Raw genomic sequence first — 22,061 nt, 5'->3', positions numbered from 1 at the left:
TGTTTGGTTAGATTTTAAAGTACATAACTGGTACTAATTTTATTCTAGAATTATTTTAAGACTACTTTGTGATACGTAGATAACACTGCTGTAAATGCTGTGGAATGTGCACCAAAGAATCATAAAAATCATCTAATAAAACGTACCAAAGTGTTTTGTGGTGTTTGAAGCCTCATCAATCGTGCTTTCTGCTGAAGAGTATCGGATGTTTTCCTGTTTCAAGTTGTTGGCTTTAAATTCTCCAGGCATGTACTGATCAATTCCTAGCATATAAAATTAGCTAATGCTCTTAGCTGCAGTGTGGTACTTATTGTGAGAGAGGGTGCTATATATTTAAAGGCTTTGATGGAATAATGCCTCAATCTGTTGTACTCAGTAAGTTCATTTTCCTTTCTGAACAGGATACAAGGGAGTTTCAAGAAGTCAGTCAAGATGAATATGGTGAAGAGGATCATGGGCCGGCCACGGCAGGAGGAGTGTAGCCCCCAGGATAATGCACTGGGCTTGATGCATCTGCGTCGCCTCTTCACAGAGCTCTGTCATCCTCCACGGCACATGACCCAGAAAGAACAAGAAGAAAAACTTTACATGATGTTGCCAGTGTTTAACAGGGTAAGCTAGAGAATCTGCAAGAGGTGTTTTCTTCATGTGAATTGACTGCTCATATTTCGTATTCCCAAGACCTTTAGTTCTAGCACAACAGAACCTTTTCTTCTGGTAGCATCCTTTCAGTTTTCCCCTTTTCCTTGCATAGTGTTGTGTTAGTGGGTAAACTTGCCGTTGGAGATTTCCTTCTATTATCACTTTTTCTGAAGTGCAATCCACAGTTGCATGTAGACTGTCACAGAGCTTTTCTGCAGAGGTTGCTGTTATTACAGAGTCATCTGATTTCCAACCTAAACTTACCTGAAGCAAGTTTATACCCACTTGTTTTTGTGACAGCACTGTCCTTGAGTCTAAATAATTCTTCTCCCTTCTTTGCATTTATTGTACTGATGCATATTTAGAGATAACAATCATAACATCTCCTGTCAGACTTGGCTTTGCTAGGCTATATGAGCTGAAAAATTTTAATCTCCAAATTATCTATATTCTCATTACCTTTGTAGCCCTTTTCCTAAGTACTGAGTTCGAATCTCTCTTCTTGGACAAGGGGGATTTTGAACAAGCAATCTGTAGGGAAGATGTAATAGCCACTTGTACAGTGCCATTTGTATTTCACTATTCCTTTGTATTCAGACACTGAGATTTTGTTTGGAGGCAGGACTGTGACAACTGTCACTGGAATTACTAGGAGATAAATGCTCCTGGTGTCTTATGTCAGTCTACTAGGTAGTATACTTTAGTGGATAGATCCCCTACATGTCCTTCTGTTGCCCTAGGTCTTATTCCTAGTTCTACTGGTAACCTGTTGTGTGAGTCTGGAAGAAGTAAGCTCAGTTCATCTGCTTGGATTTGTATGCCCTTTAGTTATGGACTTTCTTAATTTGTTTTTACAAATTAGCACAGTGGACTCTTAATCTTGGCTTGAGCCCGTGAAGGTTATTTTGATGCATTTATGCTTGGAAATCTCCCTCTGGTGGTTACAGATGGCTGATGCTTCTGTAAAAGGGAATGTACCCACTATAGTTGCTTCAGCACTTTGTTGTTATCTGCAGGCAGAGAAGAAATTCTTTGCAGTAGTTAGTTACAGTAGCATTGTATCTATAGGAATTGCAATTGGTGATATAACTGGGTTTAAGAAAAACAAGTGCAGCAATGTATGTCCCATTTCTATGCAGGAGTCTTTCCTTAGACTTTTGTTAGACTTCAGAGATAAAAAGAACAGTTAAGTTTTTTAATTTCTCTGTTGTTTCTCCATCTTCTCTTTTCCTTTTTTCTTTCTTACAACACTTTTTTTTTTCTTCTTTACATTGCTGGCTTTGTCATAATTCTCGGTCCCTCCACTTGATCCTAGTTTAGTTGCATCATGTCTTTGCACCATTTGTTTTCTCTTACTGTCCTTCATTCAGCTCGTGTGTGGAAGCATTCTGAAAAATGAATCGGTAGCCCCAAGTTTTCTTCTTAATCCGTCAAAATCAGCTGTTGCCTAACTGGTCTCAGGTACCATTTAGATTTCTTGAAAAGATGAATGGTTTCTGTGATTTCCGTCTGTATGACTATATCTTGGCTACTCTTTTCTCCTAGATTCCAGTTTTTTTCCCTTGTTTATCATAGGTTTTTCCTCCTCCAGGTTCCCCATGTCTCTCTTCTGTGCTTTACAGAATCCATCTAATTTTGCAGATGAACTCTTTTCACTTCTCTAAGTCCTATACAGTCTTCTGTTTTGTTCTTTACTGAGGTGAACTTGGCGCTGAAGACACACATTCTTCTGTGCTTGCCAAATGTTTTGCTTTTGGATCCTACCTGTGGTTGTCTCTCTTCCTCTTCCTTCTTGGTTCCTTGTTTGGTTTTAACAACACCATCCTCAAAGGAATGGGCCCGTGTGACCCTTATGAGGTTCACTGAGGCCAAGTGCAGGGTCTTGCACCTGGGTTGGGGCAACCCCCCTGGTATCAATACAGGCTGTGGAATGAAGTGATTGAGAGCAGCCCTCCCAAGAAGGACTCGGGGCTACTGGTGGATGAAAAGCTGTACAGGAGCTGGTGATGTGTGCTCACAGCCCAGAAGGCCAACTGTATCCTTGGCTGCATCAAAAGCAGCGTGGCCAGCAAGTTGAGGGAGGTGATTCTGTCCCTTTACTCCGCTCTGGTGAGACCCCACCTGGAGTCCTGTGTCCAGCTCTGGAGCCCTCAGCGCACAGGAAAGTCATGGACCTGTTGGAGCAGGTCCAGAGGAGGGCCACAAAAATGATCAGAGGGATGCAACACCTCTCCTATGAGGACAGGCTGAGGGATTTGGGTTTGTTCAGCCTGGAGAAGAGAAGGCTCTGGGGAGACCTTATTGCAGCCTTCCAGTACTTAAAGGGGGCTTATGAAAAAGATGGGGACAGGCTTTTTATCAGGGCCTGTTGCAATAGGACATGGGGTAATGGTTTTAAACTAAAGAGGGTAGATTTCGACTAGATACAAGGAAGAAATTTTTCCCAATGAGGGTGGTGAAACCCTGGCACAGGTTGCCCAGAGGGGTGGTAGATGCTCCATCCCTGGAAACGTTCAAGGACAGGTTGGATGGGGCTCTGAGCAAGCTGATTTAGTTGAAGCTGTCCCTGCTTATTGCAGGGGGGTTGGACTAGATGACCTTGAAAGGTCCCTTCCAACCCAAAGATTCTATGATCTAGAGTGAGGAAGGTAAGTCTGCTTCCCAGAGGCATCCAAGTGGCCAGCAACAGGCAGCCAGCTAAAGAACCAGTATATGCAGGAGCTCCTTTGAGGCTGTCTTGCTTAACCATGTATGAGGTTTTGGTGTGGTTTTTTTTTCTTTTTTCTCTCTCTCTCTCTCTCTCTCTCCAGAAGTATCTGAAGTTTTGTGTGAAATGCAATTCCATTTTCTTTCTGATGTTTTGAGGATTATTAATCAGCAAATCCAGAGGAGCTAAAGCATTCTTAACTTTTGTTCATAGGTACAGCATGCCTCAAATGTGCTGTAGTTTAAACTGTCTTGCTAGTTCTGGTAGTGAATGGGTTTACAGACCATTTCTGTGTACAGACATCTCTGTTTCCTCGTTTTTCAGGGAGACTTATGAAACAATGAATCACATAGTAATGAAAAGCTAAATTGGTGCATAATTAACAAAAGATTAGCCCTCTGGAAGAGTACTCAAAAGGCTCCTTTCAGAGTTCAATGTGTTCATGGAAGCATTGCTCTACCGGCATGGTAGTAATGCTTTTGCAGTATATGAAAAAAGTGGATGGAATGAATAAGAGGCAAGTTTTGAATAAGTGGTACATTGTTTACATTTTCTTGAACCAGCCTTATTTTTACTTATTAAAAAGATGATTTACTGGTAAAAATGCTTCATATCCAATTCCTGGTTTTTACTACTACCTTTAGTCAAGGAGTATATCAATATCCAGTACATCTGCTTGTTCTACATAGTGCAAATTTTGTTTTGGGGCAACTAATTAAAAACCAGTTCATCTCAGTCAACCTTTTACTGCAACTTTGAGCTCTCTGCATTTCCTGGGATCTGCTGACAACTCTAGGCAAGCTCAGGAGAGATAAAAGGGATATTAGTTTTTCTTCTTTCCTTGGTCTGAATGAAAGAGGTTTAAACAGTTAAAGATGACAAGATGCTCTGCCAATGTGTGCTCTAGTCTACATAATCTTGCTTAGGTTATACCAGTGAACACACAAAACTCGAGGCCCTCTTAACTTCTTGTAGCCTTGTAGAAGTTAGAGGCTCTCAGATGAACTGGGAGCTGATGCAGACAACTGCAAAAGGACGCCTTGTGAAAAGCTTAGGGAAACTTAGATTGTCTGTACTGGGAATGTTGTGTATTCTGTAATCCAAATGAGAGGTGTTTTTCTTGGTCTGCCTAAAACAGTTGTTTGCCTGTAACATCTGGGCTCCTGTTTGCTTTCTTTATTGATAATAGTCATTGAAACTTCCTGTATGAGAAATGGTTTTGGTGAAAAATATTTTTATTGTGAGGAAACTGAGTGTTCAATTTCAATGTTGTATTTCTGGCTCCGTTTCATCATGACTTTGCAATGCAAGTAGGCTGGAAAAATATTTTTGGCTGTTCTGTAATGTGCCAGAGTAACTGATACTAAGGAGAATCAGAAGTCAAACTTAGGCAAAGGTAATTCTGTCTTCTGCCTTTTAAGTTTTCTTCAGTAACATTTAGGTTCCAAGGTAAGTCGGTACTGCAATTATCTTGCATCCCTGTTGGCTGTAATATTGTGGATTTCACTGGATGTTCCTAGAATCAAGAGTGACCTCAGTCAAGCGTGTCAGCAGCTCGGCTACAATAGTATAACTGGGCCACCCAGGGAAAGGAGACGAGGGTGAAACAGCTGTTGAGTCCAAATCAATTGTACTGCTGTAGATCACATCCTCTTTCTAAGAGGCAAATATAACATGTTGAACTAAAGTTTTATTAGAAAAATACTGTGATCTGTTATGCTTCCTGGCTCATTGGTGACACTCCTGCAGGTTACGTAGATAGCCACCAGGGAGAAAAATGTAAATGAGCAGAGAAGTGTTGAGACAGTTCAGGTGTTTAGCAAGCTATTGTTTTTTTCATCACGGACACAAGTGATGATACCAGAAATCTGACTGAATGCTTTGTTTGGTAATGAATATCATGGTTTTACTGTGACCATTTTAGCGCAAGGTTTACATCAGAAGTGTGGATGCAGAGTCCTTTTTGTGTGCTGTCTTGAATGGAAAGTAAATTACCTCAGCAACTAACTAATCCATTTTGAGATTATGTCATCTTCCATAGCTTAATGCAATACCACAGAGTTAACTAATTTCTTCTTGTTAAATGTGATTCAATAAATGGCTTAATAACCAAATTAATCCTTACGCATAAAGAATAAGTTACTAGAATTAAGTGAAAATTTATTAAAAAAAAATCCCTAGTAACTACTGCTGTTATGGTCATGAGGATCTCAAGAGAGGAGAGTAAGGCTTTGGGATGCCAGCAACGTTGGGAGGCTTCCTGGTATCATCAGTTTATCGAGGGAAGACTTAACAGAGCAGTTCTACTTGCTAGTCCCTTCTAGAAGATTTTACACACATTGTTCTGTACATGCAGTTCACCCCTGTGGGATGTTTAGGTCCAGCAGACTCTAAAGGAGCTGCTCTTAAAAACAGAACTCCTGTTCGGGAATTTGCTCTGGTATCTAGTCTTTATGCTATTATGTGTCACCTGTCTTTTGGGTCACTGTGGGGTTTTCACCTTGCAAGAAAACCTGTGATTCCCTTTTCTCCCTTCATTCATCAGATCTTACCTCCTTGAATGATGACTTAATTCCAACTATGAATATATCTTAGAGCATGCACTGTGAAATCAGTACAGTGATGAATACTACAGCAGGAGAACAAAAACTTGTAATCTGCATAGTAATACTTCTCCTTTGCGAAGGAAGGTGGTAGTTCATAGTGACCCTTGTAAACTGAATGACTTTTTGATGCATCTGTTTTTCTCTTGTTTTAGGTGTTCGGAAATGCTCCTCCAAGTACAATGACAGAAAAATTTTCTGACCTCCTGCAGTTTACTACTCAAGTGTCACGGTTGATGGTGACTGAAATTCGACGGCGAGCATCGAATAAGTCCACAGGTATTGTATGGAGCACAAGTTTGGGCTTTGAGGTGTGCATCATGAATTTTAGATCAGTCAGAATACTATGAGCTGCCACCCACAGCAACTGTGCAGGTTCAGAAATTGAAGTCTTTGCAGCAAAAATGCATTGTCTTTGGTCTGAGAGAGAAGAAGAAGACTAGAGTTTTTTTTCCTGGGTTATGGGGAGAGCTGAGTTCCACAGACTTGACAACACATCAAAGGGAGAGGAGTGAGCTAAGTTGCATCATGTACTGTTAGAAGCAGACCAAGAACATGCATGTGGACAGCTGATGTATGTTGCCTGAGGTGCCTGTTGGTGGTGTGTCTTGTCTCTCGGATATGCTAACATTCCAAAAACATGCATTTTAAATTAGCTGTTGGCCTGGAAGCTAGTAAGATGTGAAAGTACAGCAAGTGCCACATTGGGACTAACACCGCTGTGGTGGATTGATCTCAGCTGGACACCAGGTGCCCACCAAATTGCTCTATCACTTCCCTCCTCAGCAGGACAGGGTCTGTAGGGGGAAATAAGATGGAAAAAACCCTCGTGGGTCAAGATAAAGGCAATTTAATGAAGCAAAAGCAAAGGCCATGCATGGGAGCAAAGGAGAACAAAAGATTTACTCTCTACTTCCCATCAGCAGGTAATTTCCAGCCACTTCCCAGAAAGTAGGGCTTCAGTACATGTAGCAGTTGCTCTGGAAGACAAGTGTTGTAGTAACAAATGCTCCTCACCCCCTCCTCCTTAATCTTGTCTGCTCAGCAGTAAAAGCTGTTATAAGGTATGGAATATCCCTTTGGCCAGTTTGGGTCAGCTGTCCTGGCTGTGTCCCCTCTCAAGATCTTGCCCACCCTCAGCCTATTGGTGAGGGGGGAATGGTGGAGAGACAGCCTTGATGCTGTGTGAGCACTGCCCAGCAGTAGCCAAAACACTGGTGTGTTATCAACACCCTTCTAGCTACCAATACAAAGCACAGCACTATGAGGACTGCTGTGGGGAAAATTAACTCCATCTCAGCCAGACCCAATACAACCACCAGCCCTAGAAAAATGTTAGTAGACCAGTGTCGTGGTTTTGTCTGGGATAGAGTTAATTTTCTTCCTAATAGCTGGTATAGTGCTGTGTTGTGGATTTAGTGTGATGATAATGTTGATGACACACTGATGTTTTTAATTGTTGGTAAGTAGTTTTAGTGCTTATACTAATGCAAGGACTTTTCAGCTTCCTATGCTCTGCCAGCGGGGAGGTGCACAAGAAGCTGGGAGGGGGCATAACCAGGACAGCTGACCCAGACTGGCCAAAAGGATATTCCCTCCTATATAAAGTCATGCTCAGTATATACACCTGGAGTTGCCTGGGGAGGCGGGTATTGCTGCTTGGGGACGGGCTATCGATCACTGGGTAGTGAGCAATTATTGCATTGTGCATCACTTGGTTTTGGTGGTATTATTATTATTATTTCTCCTTCTTCCTTTGCTGTCCTATTAAACAACCTCAACCTGCGTATTCTCCGCCCCCCCCCTCCCCCCCCCCCCCCCCCATTTTCTCCCCATCCCACCTGGAGAGGGGGTGGTGATCAAGTAGCTGTGTGGTGCTTGGTTGCCAGTTGGGGCTAAACCATGACAATCTCTCTTTTGCTCTGTTTATTAAATGCCAGGGTGAAATTTGCTTCTGTTGAACCCTGAATGTGTCAGAACCTGATCACATATTGCGAGTTGCTTAACTGAGGACAAAGTGCCAAGAAGGCATGTTTCACTAGCTTTCCTCTTTGATTTCCTCTTCTGAAGAGGAGCGCTTCCGAGAAGTATCAGGTTTTTTGTCTATGAGAGAATTTTAAGATCTGTGCTGGCTTCTCAGTTTGGATTTGGTGGTAAATAAGGAAATAGCAGGCTGGAAAAGGCTGTGCAAATTATTACGCATGAAGTCAGGAGTCAAAAACTGTGCCAATTACAATTTCTTTCCATTTTAAGTAGAGTGACTAACAGTGAAACATTCCAGATGGCTAAACAGATACCATAGACAAAACCTGTTCTCTATGGGTAAACAAGCGCAAAATGTCTTTTCTTTCGGTATTTAGGGGAAATGAATGTCCAACAGCCATGCTGGCAGAATGGTGGTGTTTGACCTCTTTTTCTGGGGAACAGCTGTTATGCCTGCTAGTGAGTTGGATTCTGCTAAGAATGGCTATTTTTGTGTGTTTGTTACTTAAGCTATACCTCTGCTTGTTGCTGCAAAATAATCCAGTTGTCACCCGTACCACAGAAGTCAGAGATTTTGTTGGTGGTGGTTTTTGGGGGTTTCCTGGTTTTCTACTCCACTTGGAAACTTAACCACAGTGACTTAAAAGACAATTTGGTACCCCTCTAAGCTTTAATGTAATGAGTAACAATGTTTTTGTTAAAACAGAAAGCAGTAACTTTCCTCTGTTATCAAGATTGCGATTAACTTCGGTCAGTAAACCCTTTTCAGACCTCACGTCAGAAGGCCTGATAGGTCCAGCTGCATTGTAACTAGGGAGTTGCAGTTTGCTCTCCAGAAATGACCAGTTAACAAGTTGGTAAAACTTACAGTTTGCAGACTTCTGTGTTAAACTGCTTAGAGCTAGTTAAATACATTTCCTACAATAATTGAAAAAACTAATAGAAATTCTTGGCTTTTTAGAATATGCTAATATAATATTGTGTCTATGGGTTGTGAAGGCTCTTGCTTTTTTCTTTTGAACTTCCATTCTTGTTGTGTACCAAACGAAAAGATACAGCATATCTTTTATAGCTATTAGCAAATAATTATCTCCTAGCATGTTTTTAAAAGTGAAAAACTTCTGTAACAACTATATGCAGGAAATGTCTTTGGTAATATCCAACTGCAAATTCCTGACAGTGTGAAGGGCTCTGTTTAAGTCAACAAAACTGTTGAGCTTGTTTGAGAGACAAGCTTTCCATACAAACATTATCAAAAGTCAACTTCAGGTAGTTAACGAAAGGGAAGAAATTTATAAGAACTTGCTTTCTATCTATAAAGAGATAAATGCGTTGGCAGTATTTTACAGTTGGGAATGTGGTATGATTAAATCTTACCTGTTGGTGTGTTAGGTGTTTTTCTTTGTTTGTGTATTTGTTTGTTTTTCGCCTCCATCTCATAATGGAGCACAAGGCAGGTTTTTTCATCAGGTCTTTGAATATTTATGCTAATATCTATGTGAGTAATGCCTGCCATTGTGGAGGCATATCTCAGTTATTCTTGGCAGACTGTAGTAGTTTTCTCAGAACGGCATTTTGTGATTCAATAGTAACAGTGCCAGCACCCTATCATAAGTAGTTTCTGAACATTGACATTGTAGTTGTGTTCAACTACAGTCTCGGCTGTCTTGTTTCCCCCGTATGGATGTAATCTTGGAGTAAGAAAAACGAAGCATTTAAAATTGAGTTAAATTATCTTGTACGTTTAAGTCTTTGCTGTACAACAGTGATAATTTGCAGGTGACAGCAGTAACCGTATCTATGAGGATTAGTGCATGGTTTACCTTGCCCTGGGGTATCTAGTCTGTTTTAGAAGATGGGGGGTCATGGTTGAGATAGAGATTTGAGATTTTTATATGCCAAATTTTCCACAAATAAATCGAATTTCATGCCTGAATGTATCAACAAGTTGTGGTACTACTATGCTAAAATACATGCTCAAACATCTATTTCTAGCGTAGTCTCAGTTCCAAAATGAACCTTTCTTTTGGGAGCAAGTGCATCTGGCTCAGGGCTGAAGAAGATAGGCTTCTTACAAAAGGGGCAAGGACAGCTGGAATCTTGGTATAATAAATGTGGCTACTAATGGCTACTTTGGCTATTGATGCTGGAGGGGATGCAACACTTTTATTTCATGTATTTTTCAAAAGACATACCCTGGATGCAGTCTGTTCCTCTGTAATTTTGTAAATATTTCAACAGCATGTCCTAGAGTGTTTGGTACATCATCTTAAGATAAGTATACGGCAGGGAAGGCTGGTTCAGGCAATCCCTCTGGTATAGACAGCGGGATTTGTGTGCCATTTCAAGGTGACTAGCTGGGCTGATGCACGGTGGAGTGTGGTCCCTGAAGTCCTCTGTGTGGAGATGGCTGGTCTGCAGGTATGCAGGAGAGATTCTTCCTCTGTGCCACAGGTGCCATGAGCTGAATAGCCTGGGACCTTTTGGTTTGTCATTTTAGTGAGTACCTGTACCTTGTCCATTAAAAATCCCAACTACTGAATACTTTCACATTGAAAACTTAAAGGTAAGTACATAAAGTTGTTCTCTCAGGATCAATCTGTGAGCCCGTGTAACCAAGCGGTGGGTTCCTGACTGTGGTCACTAACAAACAGAAAACAAGAAACAGGGCAAGTACAGAGTACACCTCTCTCACTCTTAAAAGCTTCTCATATTTCAACAATTGAGGGTGTGCAAATCTGTGATTTGGTACCTTGTAGTGGTTATTCCATGTTTACTAAAATTGGTTTCTAACTCAGGCTTATGTTGTCTGCATCTCAAACGCACCAAATGACATACTGACAGCTCCCATTATTTAATGCATTAGGATGTATATACACACTTGGTTAACACTTAGTGATGGGCAGTCCTACAATCTGGAAGGTCCTTCCCAAGTCAGAATATGAGTAAGTGGTTGTGCAGACAATCTGTGAAACCCATGCAGACGGGTAGAAAATTGAAGAATGAGAAAGCAAAACGGTTCATCACAGGGCTGGAACATTTTAACTGCCTTTCAAACTCAATTTCAAAAGTTTTGTTGTTTTTTTTTTTTTTTAATGATTTCATGTGTGGTAGTCTGTGTACATCACTGTTTTATGCACCTTTTGAATTTAATTTAGCTGTGTCTTGCTTTGTTGATATCAGTCAACGTTTCATTCCATAATTGCAACATTTTCTGTATGTATTTGTCTCAGTATTTACTATTTAATGCTATATTTATTTTTCCCATACCTCTAGACTGTTCATCTAACCCCTCCTACCTCCAGAAACAACTTTTTCAGTTACTGTTAATATCCTCTGAATGTTGTGGTGGTTTGGGTTTTTGGGTTGTTTTGGATTTTTTTTCTTGGTTTTGGGGGGTGGTGGTTTTGGGTTTTTTTTTTTCTTCCCCATTCCCTTTCTTTTTCTTCTTAATTTCACTTGTTTACTCCAATTGTTTCACCAGTGAAATGCCTTTAACCTCTTTCGGCATTTCTCTAACAGATCTGCTGAAAGGCTGTCATTATCTCAGCTTCAAACTGCTTTGGGAGACCAAATTGATAAGCATTCATCATTATAATGTTTAACCATTGCAGAAAACCACATCAGTGGTTTGTATTTGGTCTCTGACAATGCCTACCCTTATTCCATTCTTTTAAAAATTCTGCTGATCTGCAAACTCTTTTATTGTTAATTTTTATTGCAGTTTACCTACTTCAGCAGCACTAATTTTATGTTTGTCTTACATAAGAGTTAGTGTTATTTCTTCAAGTGCATCTCACATTTGGGTAAGTTATTGATGGTAGTTAAAGGAAGCGTCTTCTCTTCTACAAATAAGCAGCCTTTCAGGCTCCTCCCGTAATGAAGTCTGAAGTTTTCCTGGTAGTGTTACTTGTAGTGTCTGCTTCTCTTTGAAGACAGGATCTTTCTCACTAAAATAAGTGGACTTAGGGGCTGCTTTCAGACTTTTTTGGTATGTTAGTTAACTTTTCTTCTGTTGAGAAGCGAGTATGTTGGAAATGATCTCACATGTTGTGACTACACGTCATGTTTTTTTCATATTATATATATATGTTTTTCTTGTCCTGTGAGTGACTTTGCTTTACAGAGGTGATTCTGTTTTGAATTTATTGAAATTGCTCTGAAAGGGAAGCAGTGTCCGATCAGCTACTCATCAGGATTCAGTTCTGATCAGTGACTGCTATATCCTGTTACTTTTGGTTAACCTTCTATTTATTTTTTATGCTCTTTACCAGATCTTATGCAAGGCAAGTGTAGTGCAATATAGTGCCTTTCCAAGGGATCCTAGAAAGCCCTTTCTTTTATCAGCTGGGTTAGTGAGGCTATATGCTGGCACAGTTGAGTCGTTCATCTTTGGATGAGCAGCCCGCCATTTCTGCACACCGCAAAGGCAGCAGCTGCTTCGTATCTGCAGCTTGTGACAACAGCACTGCACTGTTCCTCATGATTGAAGGAAGACTTTTTGCCATCCCATTTTTGTTCGGGTTGATACCTCTCTCTTACTGTTTGGGCAATTGGAATGATTCATATTCTTTAACTCTAGGCATCTGACTATCTGTCCAGGCATTCCCCGCAAGAAGCAGTAGACACTTCTTGAAGGCTCGATTAGAGAAGGGGTCCCTGACTTCGGCTTGCTCCCCCTGCCACACCCACCTATACCTTCCATTCCCTCCCACCCCCTTTGGCATATGCATAGATATTTTTTCACTAATATTCCACTCTAGGATAAGAATAAGCTATACAAAAGTCTGATGACACTATTATATGCTGTTTATGGTCCTAGAACAACTAACTAAAAGCTTCATGTACTGAATTAATGCTATGGTTATAGACAATAATGGTTGTAATACAGTGCTGCTTTTTGGTAGCAATCTGAATGGATCTAATCCCATTGCTTTCCATCTGCTGCTCTTCTGAAGTCCAGGACACAAAGCACCCCTGTCATCTCTTACATCAGAAGTCATTTCATATGTTTTATTCTACCAAGCCTCTATCCCATATATACTGAATTAATGCTGAAAAATCTGACTACTGTGTAATAACAGCATAATCACATAATTGTGGTCATACTTAGGTGTACATGCTTGCACAGTTGTCTAGATATGTATGCTTACATATTATCTTACAGGTTTTTCGCTTTGCTCTTTTACTGTTTTTACTAGCTAGCATATCCCAATCCTAGATTTAATGGTTTGCTCTGCAGAAGTTGAAGGGCTGAGGATATCTGGGTGGGGCACATAGAGGATGTTATATTAAAAAGATGACTTGAGCACTTCAAAACCAGGGAAAAGGTACAAAAAATAAATTAGGACTAGTACTGATGATAGAAATTAATCTTAAATGATAGTGCTATCAAATTTGCTCAGAGCAGATGACAAGAGAACTTCTTCCTGCACTTAAAATGCTGTCTATGCTTTAGGTAGTGCTTAATTAAGACTGACAGTTTTGAAATTGCTATTTATAGTGTTGAACTGCTATGCTATTTAGGATGCCAGCAGCATGACAACTTTTTCAGAAGCATATACTTAACCCCTGAGTCTCGCTTTCAAAGATGACCAAAAGAGCCCCTGTTCCACAGGTGGCTTTTGGAGACTATGCCCGAAGGAGGCTGTGCACACCCTGTTTGGTACCAGTCATACCTGCTTACAGTCAGAGACTGATCACCCAGCTCTGTCATCAGATAGAAAGAGAATGAGCCTACTAAGTCGCACCTAACCTGGGCTGGTGGAGCACTGTCATTGTAGAAGCAGCGCATGCTGTAGACACGCTTGACACTCAGAATTTAGGAAAGTGGCTTTGGCCAGGAATTCTGGCATTTTGTGTATGCCTCTAGTGTAGGAACTATGGCTATGGCATGGCCGTTGTGCTTTCTAAGTTGGTCTGCTCATACACCCAACCACCTGGCCAATGTTTCGCACTGATGGTTTTGGAAGACAAAGTGCGCACCAGGTACTTTGGGTCAACATGCTGGGAAGTTGCTGCATGTCCACATTTGTGTGAGTTTTAAAAATTGCCTTACCTTTCACCTTGGTATTTCAAGCTTTATTTTATCTCAGTCAGTCTCATGCAGGGATTTGGTAGGTGCCTTCCCCCACTTCAGCACCATAATTGGAAGAGCCAGTGATTTGTACAAAAACCTGTTATGGGAATAAGGCTGCAAACTAAAAACCTGGGAAAATAGCCGCTGCACAAATTAAGCAGATCTGGATTTCTACCTTAAATATCTCTCTCTCTTTTTTCTAGGATTATTTCTAGGGTTTCTAGGCTTTAGGGAAAAAATACATCCTCTTTGCACTGGATGGGATTGAAACTGTCACCAGCATGGGTGACATGATATCCCCCTGAGTGAGACATCAAATAGACTTTTTTGCATGTGTGAGAAAATCATAGAATATGACATCTCTTGTCTGACCTCCTGCTCACAGCTGGACCAGCTATGAGATGGCACCAGGTTGCACAGGGCTCAGTCCTGTTGTGCCTTGAAAATCTCCAAGGTGGGAGACAGCACAGCCTCTCTGGGCCCCGTTTCAGTGCATCTCTGTCCTCGGGGTGGGGGGGAAATTTCTCCTTATATGTAGTCTGAACCTCTTTAGATTTAAGCCTGTTATCTCTCACCCTCCAGCATGCAGTGCTGTGAAAAGCTGGGCTCTGACTTCTCAGTATCTCCCTGCACTGTGGACACTGGGGCTGCTCTTTGGTGCCCCTGAGGCTGTCCCCTCTCCTGGCTGAGAAAGCCCTGGTTGCTCAGCCTCTCCTATAGGGTTGGTGCTGTAGCCTGCCAGACATCTTGGTGGCCCTTGGTTGAACTCCTGTTGGTCATTGTCTTCCCTGTATTGTGTTGGGACCGAAACTGGACACAGCATTCCACACATGATCTGAGTGTTGTGTGGAGGGGGATGATCACTTCTCTTGATCTACCAGCTGTCCTGCTGTTGATAAGTGTTTCTTTACACCTTGATTTTTGTTACATTGGTTCACCAGTACCCATAGTGGATGATGCTTTTGGCTTTGTATGGTGGTAATCTCTCCTGGGAAAAGTTAGTGTTAAGAATGTAGAGCAAACAACTGTGTTCATTTTCCAGGATCATTTGTTTCATAGGTTTACTAGTCCGGCTCAGCATACAGTCTGGTGTTCCAGAAAATTATCTTTTCAGTGTAGTCAATGCTAGAAGTTTGATAAGTGCTTTGCCATATAAAATGTGTTTGCAACAAACTCCTTCACAGGTATGTGCTGGGGAATCTTGACAGCAGATGAAGCAAACAAACCAAGATTAAAATCAGATTTTTCTTCAGTTGCTGATTTATTCCTCTGTTACTAATTCCTTTGTAATGCCTTTTTTAAGCAATATTAAGCACCCTCCTTTTCTGCCCTATCTGACACTAAAAGCAGTGAAGATGTTTGATATACAGTTATTAATGAAAAATGGTTTTAGATTTCCCTTAAGGGTAATGAAGAATAGTCATGACTGGCATTATAGATTTCTTAACATAAGTGTGTATTCAGACAGCAGTGAAATAGGATTGCATTTTCTGTTGATTTATTTATTCTGTTGATTTATTTATTGAGGCTGATAACTTGTTTACTAGGCTGAATATTTATCTTTGGCTCTGACTAATACAGAATAGTATCTGATTCCAGAAGTGGTCCCTGGATCATAAGGATTAGCCATAAGTTATTAGCGTTTTCATTTTCCAAAAAATAATAGAATCATAAAGTCATGGAATACCAGGTTGGAAGGGACCTCAAGGATCATCTGGTCCAATGTTTCTCGGCAAAAAAATATGGGATCTTAGTCTTAATTTTACTTTTTGTTCCTGTTTTTTATCCCTTTTGTCTTTCTGCACCTCTCCTTCCCTCCAGTTTTTCACATTATCCTCCGAACTGTTGTTTCAGTGCAGTGCTTTTTTTCAGAAATTGAATATCAGCTTTTCCCACTGAGACTACTAAGTGATGGTGACTTCATGTATTTGGAAAGGAGTTTATTGTGTTTGATAAAGCCAAAATACTCAAACAAAAGTAGCTGCATGTTACTGAAATCTGCTGGTTTAAAAGATGATGCATGACCTAAAAGTGTGCTTTTTGCAGCCTTGCTAGTGTCAAAGGCAAGTGCGTGTGGAAGACTGGAATGTGTGTCTGGAGAGTGTAGGCCTAAGCCTAGTCATTTTTTCAAGTAGTGCTGCAGAGGTGAATTCATGCTCAGCGCTCAGGACTGTTGAGAGGACGTGTTCCCTTCTGCAGACTATCAGATTGAATTCTTACTGCATTTTTTTAACTGCTCCCCTACAGAGGCTGCAAGTCGTGCCATAGTCCAGTTTCTGGAGGTCAATCAAAGTGAAGAAGCAAGTAGAGGTTGGATGCTACTCACCACAATCAATTTACTAGCTTCATCAGGACAGGTTAGTCTTAAACAGAAAGGCTAGAAATAAATTGTGGGGTGGGAGAGACAAAAGCAATAATGAGCTGCATGAACACACCCTAAAAGATATAACTATATTCTGCTTTTCTATGTTAAGATTATTTTTCTGTTATGCTGCCACAGAACATCTGCTTTAGCTCCTTGTAGTTTTGGTTGCCTGAAAAAATCATCATTTCTGAACTTTAATTTTTAATGTTCCTTTGAATTATGCATGCAACTTTCATTGTTCCCCAGAGGCTTCTCTTGCATGCTGCTGCTTAGTGCCCTATGAGATGCATGTCACATACAGTACCTAAATCACTTGGACTTTGAACTCGGGCTCCCCATTCAAGGAGGGCAGCAGCACTTGTGAAAAGTGAAGCTGGCAGCAGTGATGAATGGGTGATACTGTGAATCTTTGCTGCCTCTGGTTTTGGTGCTGCCTTCCATCAGAGTGCCAATCGCTGGCAATGTACTGGACAGCTGTGTGGTTTGTTCTTTCTGCTCTAATCTGCCTTTATAATTCAGCACATCAACTTCTCTGTGTTTAGTATGTCACCAGCCTCCACCCCAAACTTGTCTTTTCTTCCCACTGATGCTTTCATGTTTTCTACTACGCTGCTCCTTATGCGTGCTTATACCTTCTTGCCAAGTGAGTGCATGAATTGAATAGTCCTCCTCCCACTCCCATTTCTACTGCTACAAAGAATAGATAGCTAATGAGGGCTTGGCTGAAGGTCTTGTAATTAACTTGTAAGCTTCTGTTGGCAGAGACTGTCAGTTTTTGTTTCTGTCCTGTGCAGTGACTGCTTCAAACTGTGGCTGTTAGATGCTGTTGTCACGTAAATAAATTATGATCCTGTTTTTAAGGTTACTGTTTAGGTAGGCATTCAAGAATATATGGTTAAATCTGTACTGCCGCATGGACACCTCACCAAAGGTGTGAGAAAGAAAAACCAGCATTTGAGTCAACTGCATTACAGGACCATCACTTTTTGAGTATAGTGATATGCTGAACTGTTGTTTTTTTTTTTTTTCCTCTGTTTTCTTTTTCCCCAGAAAACTGTGGACTGCATGACTACAATGTCAGTGCCTTCCACACTTGTTAAATGTCTATATCTGTTTTTTGACCTTCCACATGTGCCTGAGGTAGTTGGAGGAGCACAGAATGAACTACCTCTCGCAGAGCGCCGAGCGCTACTACAGAAAGTCTTTGTACAGGTAAGAAAGGTAAAATAGGTCATGGAATTTGCAAGAGGAAGGGAAATGGTTTCATGTGAGAAAAGTCCAGAAACTTTTCACTTGAACCAGGTTTTGATCTTCCTTGATTCTTCGCAAACTGATGGCTCACAGTAAGATGGATTTTCCTACAAGCACCGTTGAGGTTAAATTTCTACTCCCCCTGTGCTTATTGTCATTGTCATGTCTCTCCTCCACAAAAATGCATGCAACTCATTTGTGCAGCTGCTTAAAAGGAGCAATATGTTGACTAGCATTCTGTTGTAATCTAGTTGGTGCTGCTCTTTGGTATCTTTGCCCTTTGCTGATTGAAATAGACGTAGTAAAAACCATTAGTATTGATAATAATCTATGAATTAATTTAACTATTTCCTCTTTAATTAAGGAAATAAATCCTGAATATGGAACTAAATAATTTAAATATGGGAATGAGCCATCTGAGCTTGCGGTCACTATTACAATAATCCCCCAGATTTCCCAGGGAGACTAGGACTCCATCTGACCTGCTCCTGCTTTCTGAAGTTTCAATTGGAGATCTTTCAAAGAAATTCCCATACATTCTCCTGGTGAAACTTCAGAAGGAGCTAACAGTTACTGTTAGAAAGGGGTTGATGATAATACTGCTAGTTTCCATGTGAAAATTGGACACATCTCTATGTAGCGTCATTGTAGCCACTTATGCAGAACCGTGGAGGTCTTTCAGCAATCACATCCTTCAGGGGTTTGAAGGCAGTGTTAAGATTTAGAAGTATAACACCTGAGAGGCATTTTGGTGCCTGCAACAAAAATACAGACAGAGCCTTGTTCCCACAATTACTAGCCACAGTGTCTGCCCAGTAACAGTCACTATGTGAGAACATACCCATTTTCCTCTTTTTTTTTTTTTTTTTTTTTTGTCTTATTACTACAGGCTATCTTCCAAAGCAGAAATCATGGTGTGCTGTGAGCTATCTTTCAGAAAATGCTTTGCTGTGTTTCAGTCAACAGAGTTAATAAATGATCAGTGTTACCACATAGAGTATCCTCCAGTATACTATAGCTCAGATCTTTTCTGTCCCTCTTCAAGGGCTGTAAGGTGGTGCTCTCAAATGAGCTGTCTGGGATGGGTGAGGTTTCAGATAGCTTCCAAACCTACTCTGGACACAGACTGCCTTGCAGTCTTCCTACAGTTTTCTGAGAGGGAGCCTCAGAAGGGAGCCTTGTCACAAGACAAAACATGGACATCAGTTGTCCTCAAAACATGCAGAAAAGGGAGTGCAACATAGTAAATTTGGTTGCCTGTCTGCATTTTGTTTTGGTTAAGGTAAGCTGGAAATTCAGATCCAGGTAGGTCTACAGTGTTGCTGTGTCTTTTCCTGCCGTACTGTTTTGGCTGTTTTCATTTTGCCAAGATGGTATGGATGCTGCTCTGCCAACAACATATCCATAGCCTTCCTCCTGCATTAGGAAGGGACACAACAGTTTTGCTTTGCAGAGACTCTGCCCCACTGCAGCATTTAGAGCTGTAAATTATGTAACAGGCAGATTCTCCAAGAATGGAATAAGCTGGTATCCATACAAGTATGCTGTGTCAGCCTAAGAGATTTAAACTCTGCTGCTAATCTTTTGCTAGTCTTTTTAAACTGAACTGGGACTTAAAATAACCATGTCTTGCATAACCAGGTGTTTAATTCAAATTACAGAAGCAACATGCAAAGGGAAAACAGAGCATTGCCTTTTTTTTAATGTGTATGGTAAATGGAAAAATATTTTTCTTTTTGCTATGTCTACACAAATGATCAGGGTATTAATGATAGATGTTTAATGACTTACTGTTTCAGATCCTAGTAAAATTGTGCAGTTTTGTGTCCCCGGCGGAAGAACTGGCTCAAAAGGATGATCTCCAGCTTCTATTCAGTGCAATAACCTCATGGTGCCCTCCCTATAATCTGCCTTGGAGGAAGAGTGCAGGGGAAGTACTAATGACCATATCGCGTCATGGCCTTAGTGTCAATGTAGTGAAATACATTCATGGTATGTGTCTTTATCCAATATTATTTGTTGGTTTTTTCTGTTGTTCTTTAACAACAGAAAACTTAGTTAGGAAATAGGCATGAAAATAATAGATCAAGGAAAAAGCTTACAGGCTTTTTGTTTTTGACATGTAGGCATTTACACACAGGTAAAATTTCAGAGGACTTGTATAGTGAGAGAAGCGTTTGTAGCTGAGTCTGCCTCATCCATATTTCAAGTTAACATTGGAGGTCGGAGTTTCCCCTCATGTCTTGGTGTAGAGTTTATGCTAACCAAAAGGAAAGGCTTTCAGCAGCTTCAGTGACTGCCTGTATTGAAAAGTAGTCACTGGGAAGATGTATAGGTTTGTCACTTTTGCTGCGAGCATTAATTCTTAATGGGAGTTAGTTGTTTTCTGTCCTGAGTTTGCATTAGCAGCAGCAGCTCCTCGCAGAGGCATGAGGCAAGCTAGCACTGTCCTGTTTACAGCTGCTTGTTTGGGTACCACTCTAGCTGGCAATAAAAGTGCAGAGACATCTGAGGAAGCCACAGGAGGAGGAACCAGCTCCATGTGTTCTGCTGACGTAATTTGAGCTATTAGAAACCCGTGTAGTAAATACTGGTGCATTACGTAAACCAGGGAGAGCTAATTTGGGTGTGCTGGGAGAGGGTTCTTCCTCCCAGATGTCTTGCTTTTGCGGGAAGAGGCTGGGTTGGACTGTTACAACCGCCACTGATTTGCAATGTACTCTCCATTATCCAGGGCATCGCGTGCTGGCATACCCTGATAACAGCAAAACCTGAGTAATAGAGGTTCTAGGAAGTCCTTGAGAGAGCATGGCATATAGGCACAAACACTTGAGTGTGAACCTCCAAGTGCCTATTGATGGCATGTTGGAACAGTCAGCTGGCTTCCTCTTCTGTGGTCCAGCCCAGCTTCCCTGGGGGGTCCCCAGCCTAAGGATGTTGTCCCTAGGGCCTGGCCCAAGGAGACTCTCCTTTGCCTGGCTGAGACCCAAGCCTCTGCCCAAAGGAGGCAGTCTGTCGGTACCAGTGCTCTTAAGAAGCTTAGTGTAGCCTGTCCTAGAGCCTGTGCCACAATGTTGTGTGGAGCTTCTGGGACACAGCTGGAAAGATCCTGGTGGCTGGGTTTGCAGCCCCTGTGTTTTCCCTGTTGGCTGGCTGACTAGATTGCTGACTGTTGAGCCAGCCTGCCTTACATCTGCCAGGCCCTTGTCTTCCCTACCTTGTCACACAGTTTACAGATTGCAAGGTTTGTGCACCCTGAAGGCCAAAATAAAATAATCTCATGGGCTTAATCCAGTTTGCAAGCCACCAAATGACTGAAGCAGCCAGAATCATTCAATTTTATCTCCTGTCCTTTTTTGAGACAAATAGCATCCTGACTGTTTCAGGCATGGAAACTGTAGCATACAGGGGTATTTCTGCAGCTGGTTACAGATTTTGGTAGCACTTTATTCATCATGTATCTTTACAAGGGACTGGTCATGGTCTGCTTAGCAAGGGCAGCTGCCAAGCTGGTTCACCGCAAAGAATTTGTGAGAGCAAAGTGAGGTGAAAACCAGTGATGGAGAGGATATTAGCTGCCTGGCAGAAGCTTTGCGTATGAAATACTCATGTTGCATTAATTTAAAACTGCATGGGTGTTTAGATATGTAGGATTTGAGGTACGAAATTTGATAGAATATGTTTCTAATATTATATTTAGGGCTTTTAGACTGTAGGAACATATGGAAGCATTTGTAGTTTTTAAATTGGAATGACTGTTGAAGTGAACTAACATCCTTATCATACGTTTTAGCAGTGTACACCTACTGGAAAAAAAGAAACCCACAGTTTCTTCACACCCTGGAAAGCAAGTAATTACAAGGCTCCACAAAACTATTGTGACAGTTTATGAAATACGTCATCCTGCTCCCACATACTTCACAGAAAATTTCAGTCTGTGTTTTTTCTTGTGCGAGCAGCACGTTTTCCAATTCCAGTCAGAAAGATGTGAATGTACAGTATCACTTGGAAGCATAGAATAGTCATCAGTTAAGTATTTTCAGATAGGATTTAAAAGGTGATAGGTATTTTGCCTGCATCTGTAAAAGCCTTCTGATAGGTGTTTGATGAGTGTAGAAGGTGTATGTGTATATGTGAAAACATTTTGAAGCTCAACAAAGAAAATAACCGAGTTTTGACTGTGTCGTTTGGTGTATTTCAGCTGCTACCATTGTCGCTTCTGTATGTGCTTGATCCATGGAGGAGCGAGGCTGGAGTATCAAAAGATGTGCTAGGCTCTTTGAAATAAAATCTTAAAAAGAAAACAAGTCAGCACTCCCTCTCACTTGTTTATAAAAAAAAAGTAAACTTGCCTTAAGAGGCTCATCTCATGTTCAGGAAAAGTTAAGACATGTTACCTTATGCAGAGGAGCAGCTTTGCACTATCTCATG

At 41.1% G+C, this 22,061-nt stretch overlaps 1 protein-coding gene across 1 annotated transcript in view; it reads left to right on the top strand.

Moving 5' to 3' along the window:
• Positions 1–432: 432 nt before the first annotated feature.
• The window catches only part of WDFY3 (WD repeat and FYVE domain containing 3), a gene marked incomplete at both ends in the record, with an annotated part of 122,509 nt that continues 100,880 nt past the window's right edge, over positions 433–22,061 (top strand). The window contains 5 exons of the mRNA XM_081999315.1: positions 433–612; positions 6,108–6,231; positions 16,262–16,371; positions 17,430–17,591; positions 19,430–19,622. Of these exons, the coding sequence (XP_081855441.1) occupies positions 433–612; positions 6,108–6,231; positions 16,262–16,371; positions 17,430–17,591; positions 19,430–19,622 (769 nt within the window). The remainder of the gene's footprint in view (positions 613–6,107; positions 6,232–16,261; positions 16,372–17,429; positions 17,592–19,429; positions 19,623–22,061) is intronic.

The sequence above is a fragment of the Phaethon aethereus genome, assembly GCF_964289735.1.
Source record: "Phaethon aethereus genome assembly, chromosome: 4".
In the NCBI taxonomy this organism is placed as follows: Eukaryota; Metazoa; Chordata; class Aves; order Phaethontiformes; family Phaethontidae; genus Phaethon; species Phaethon aethereus.
Note: the sequence above shows the minus strand (reverse complement) of the source record. Positions and strands in the feature narration are given on the sequence as shown.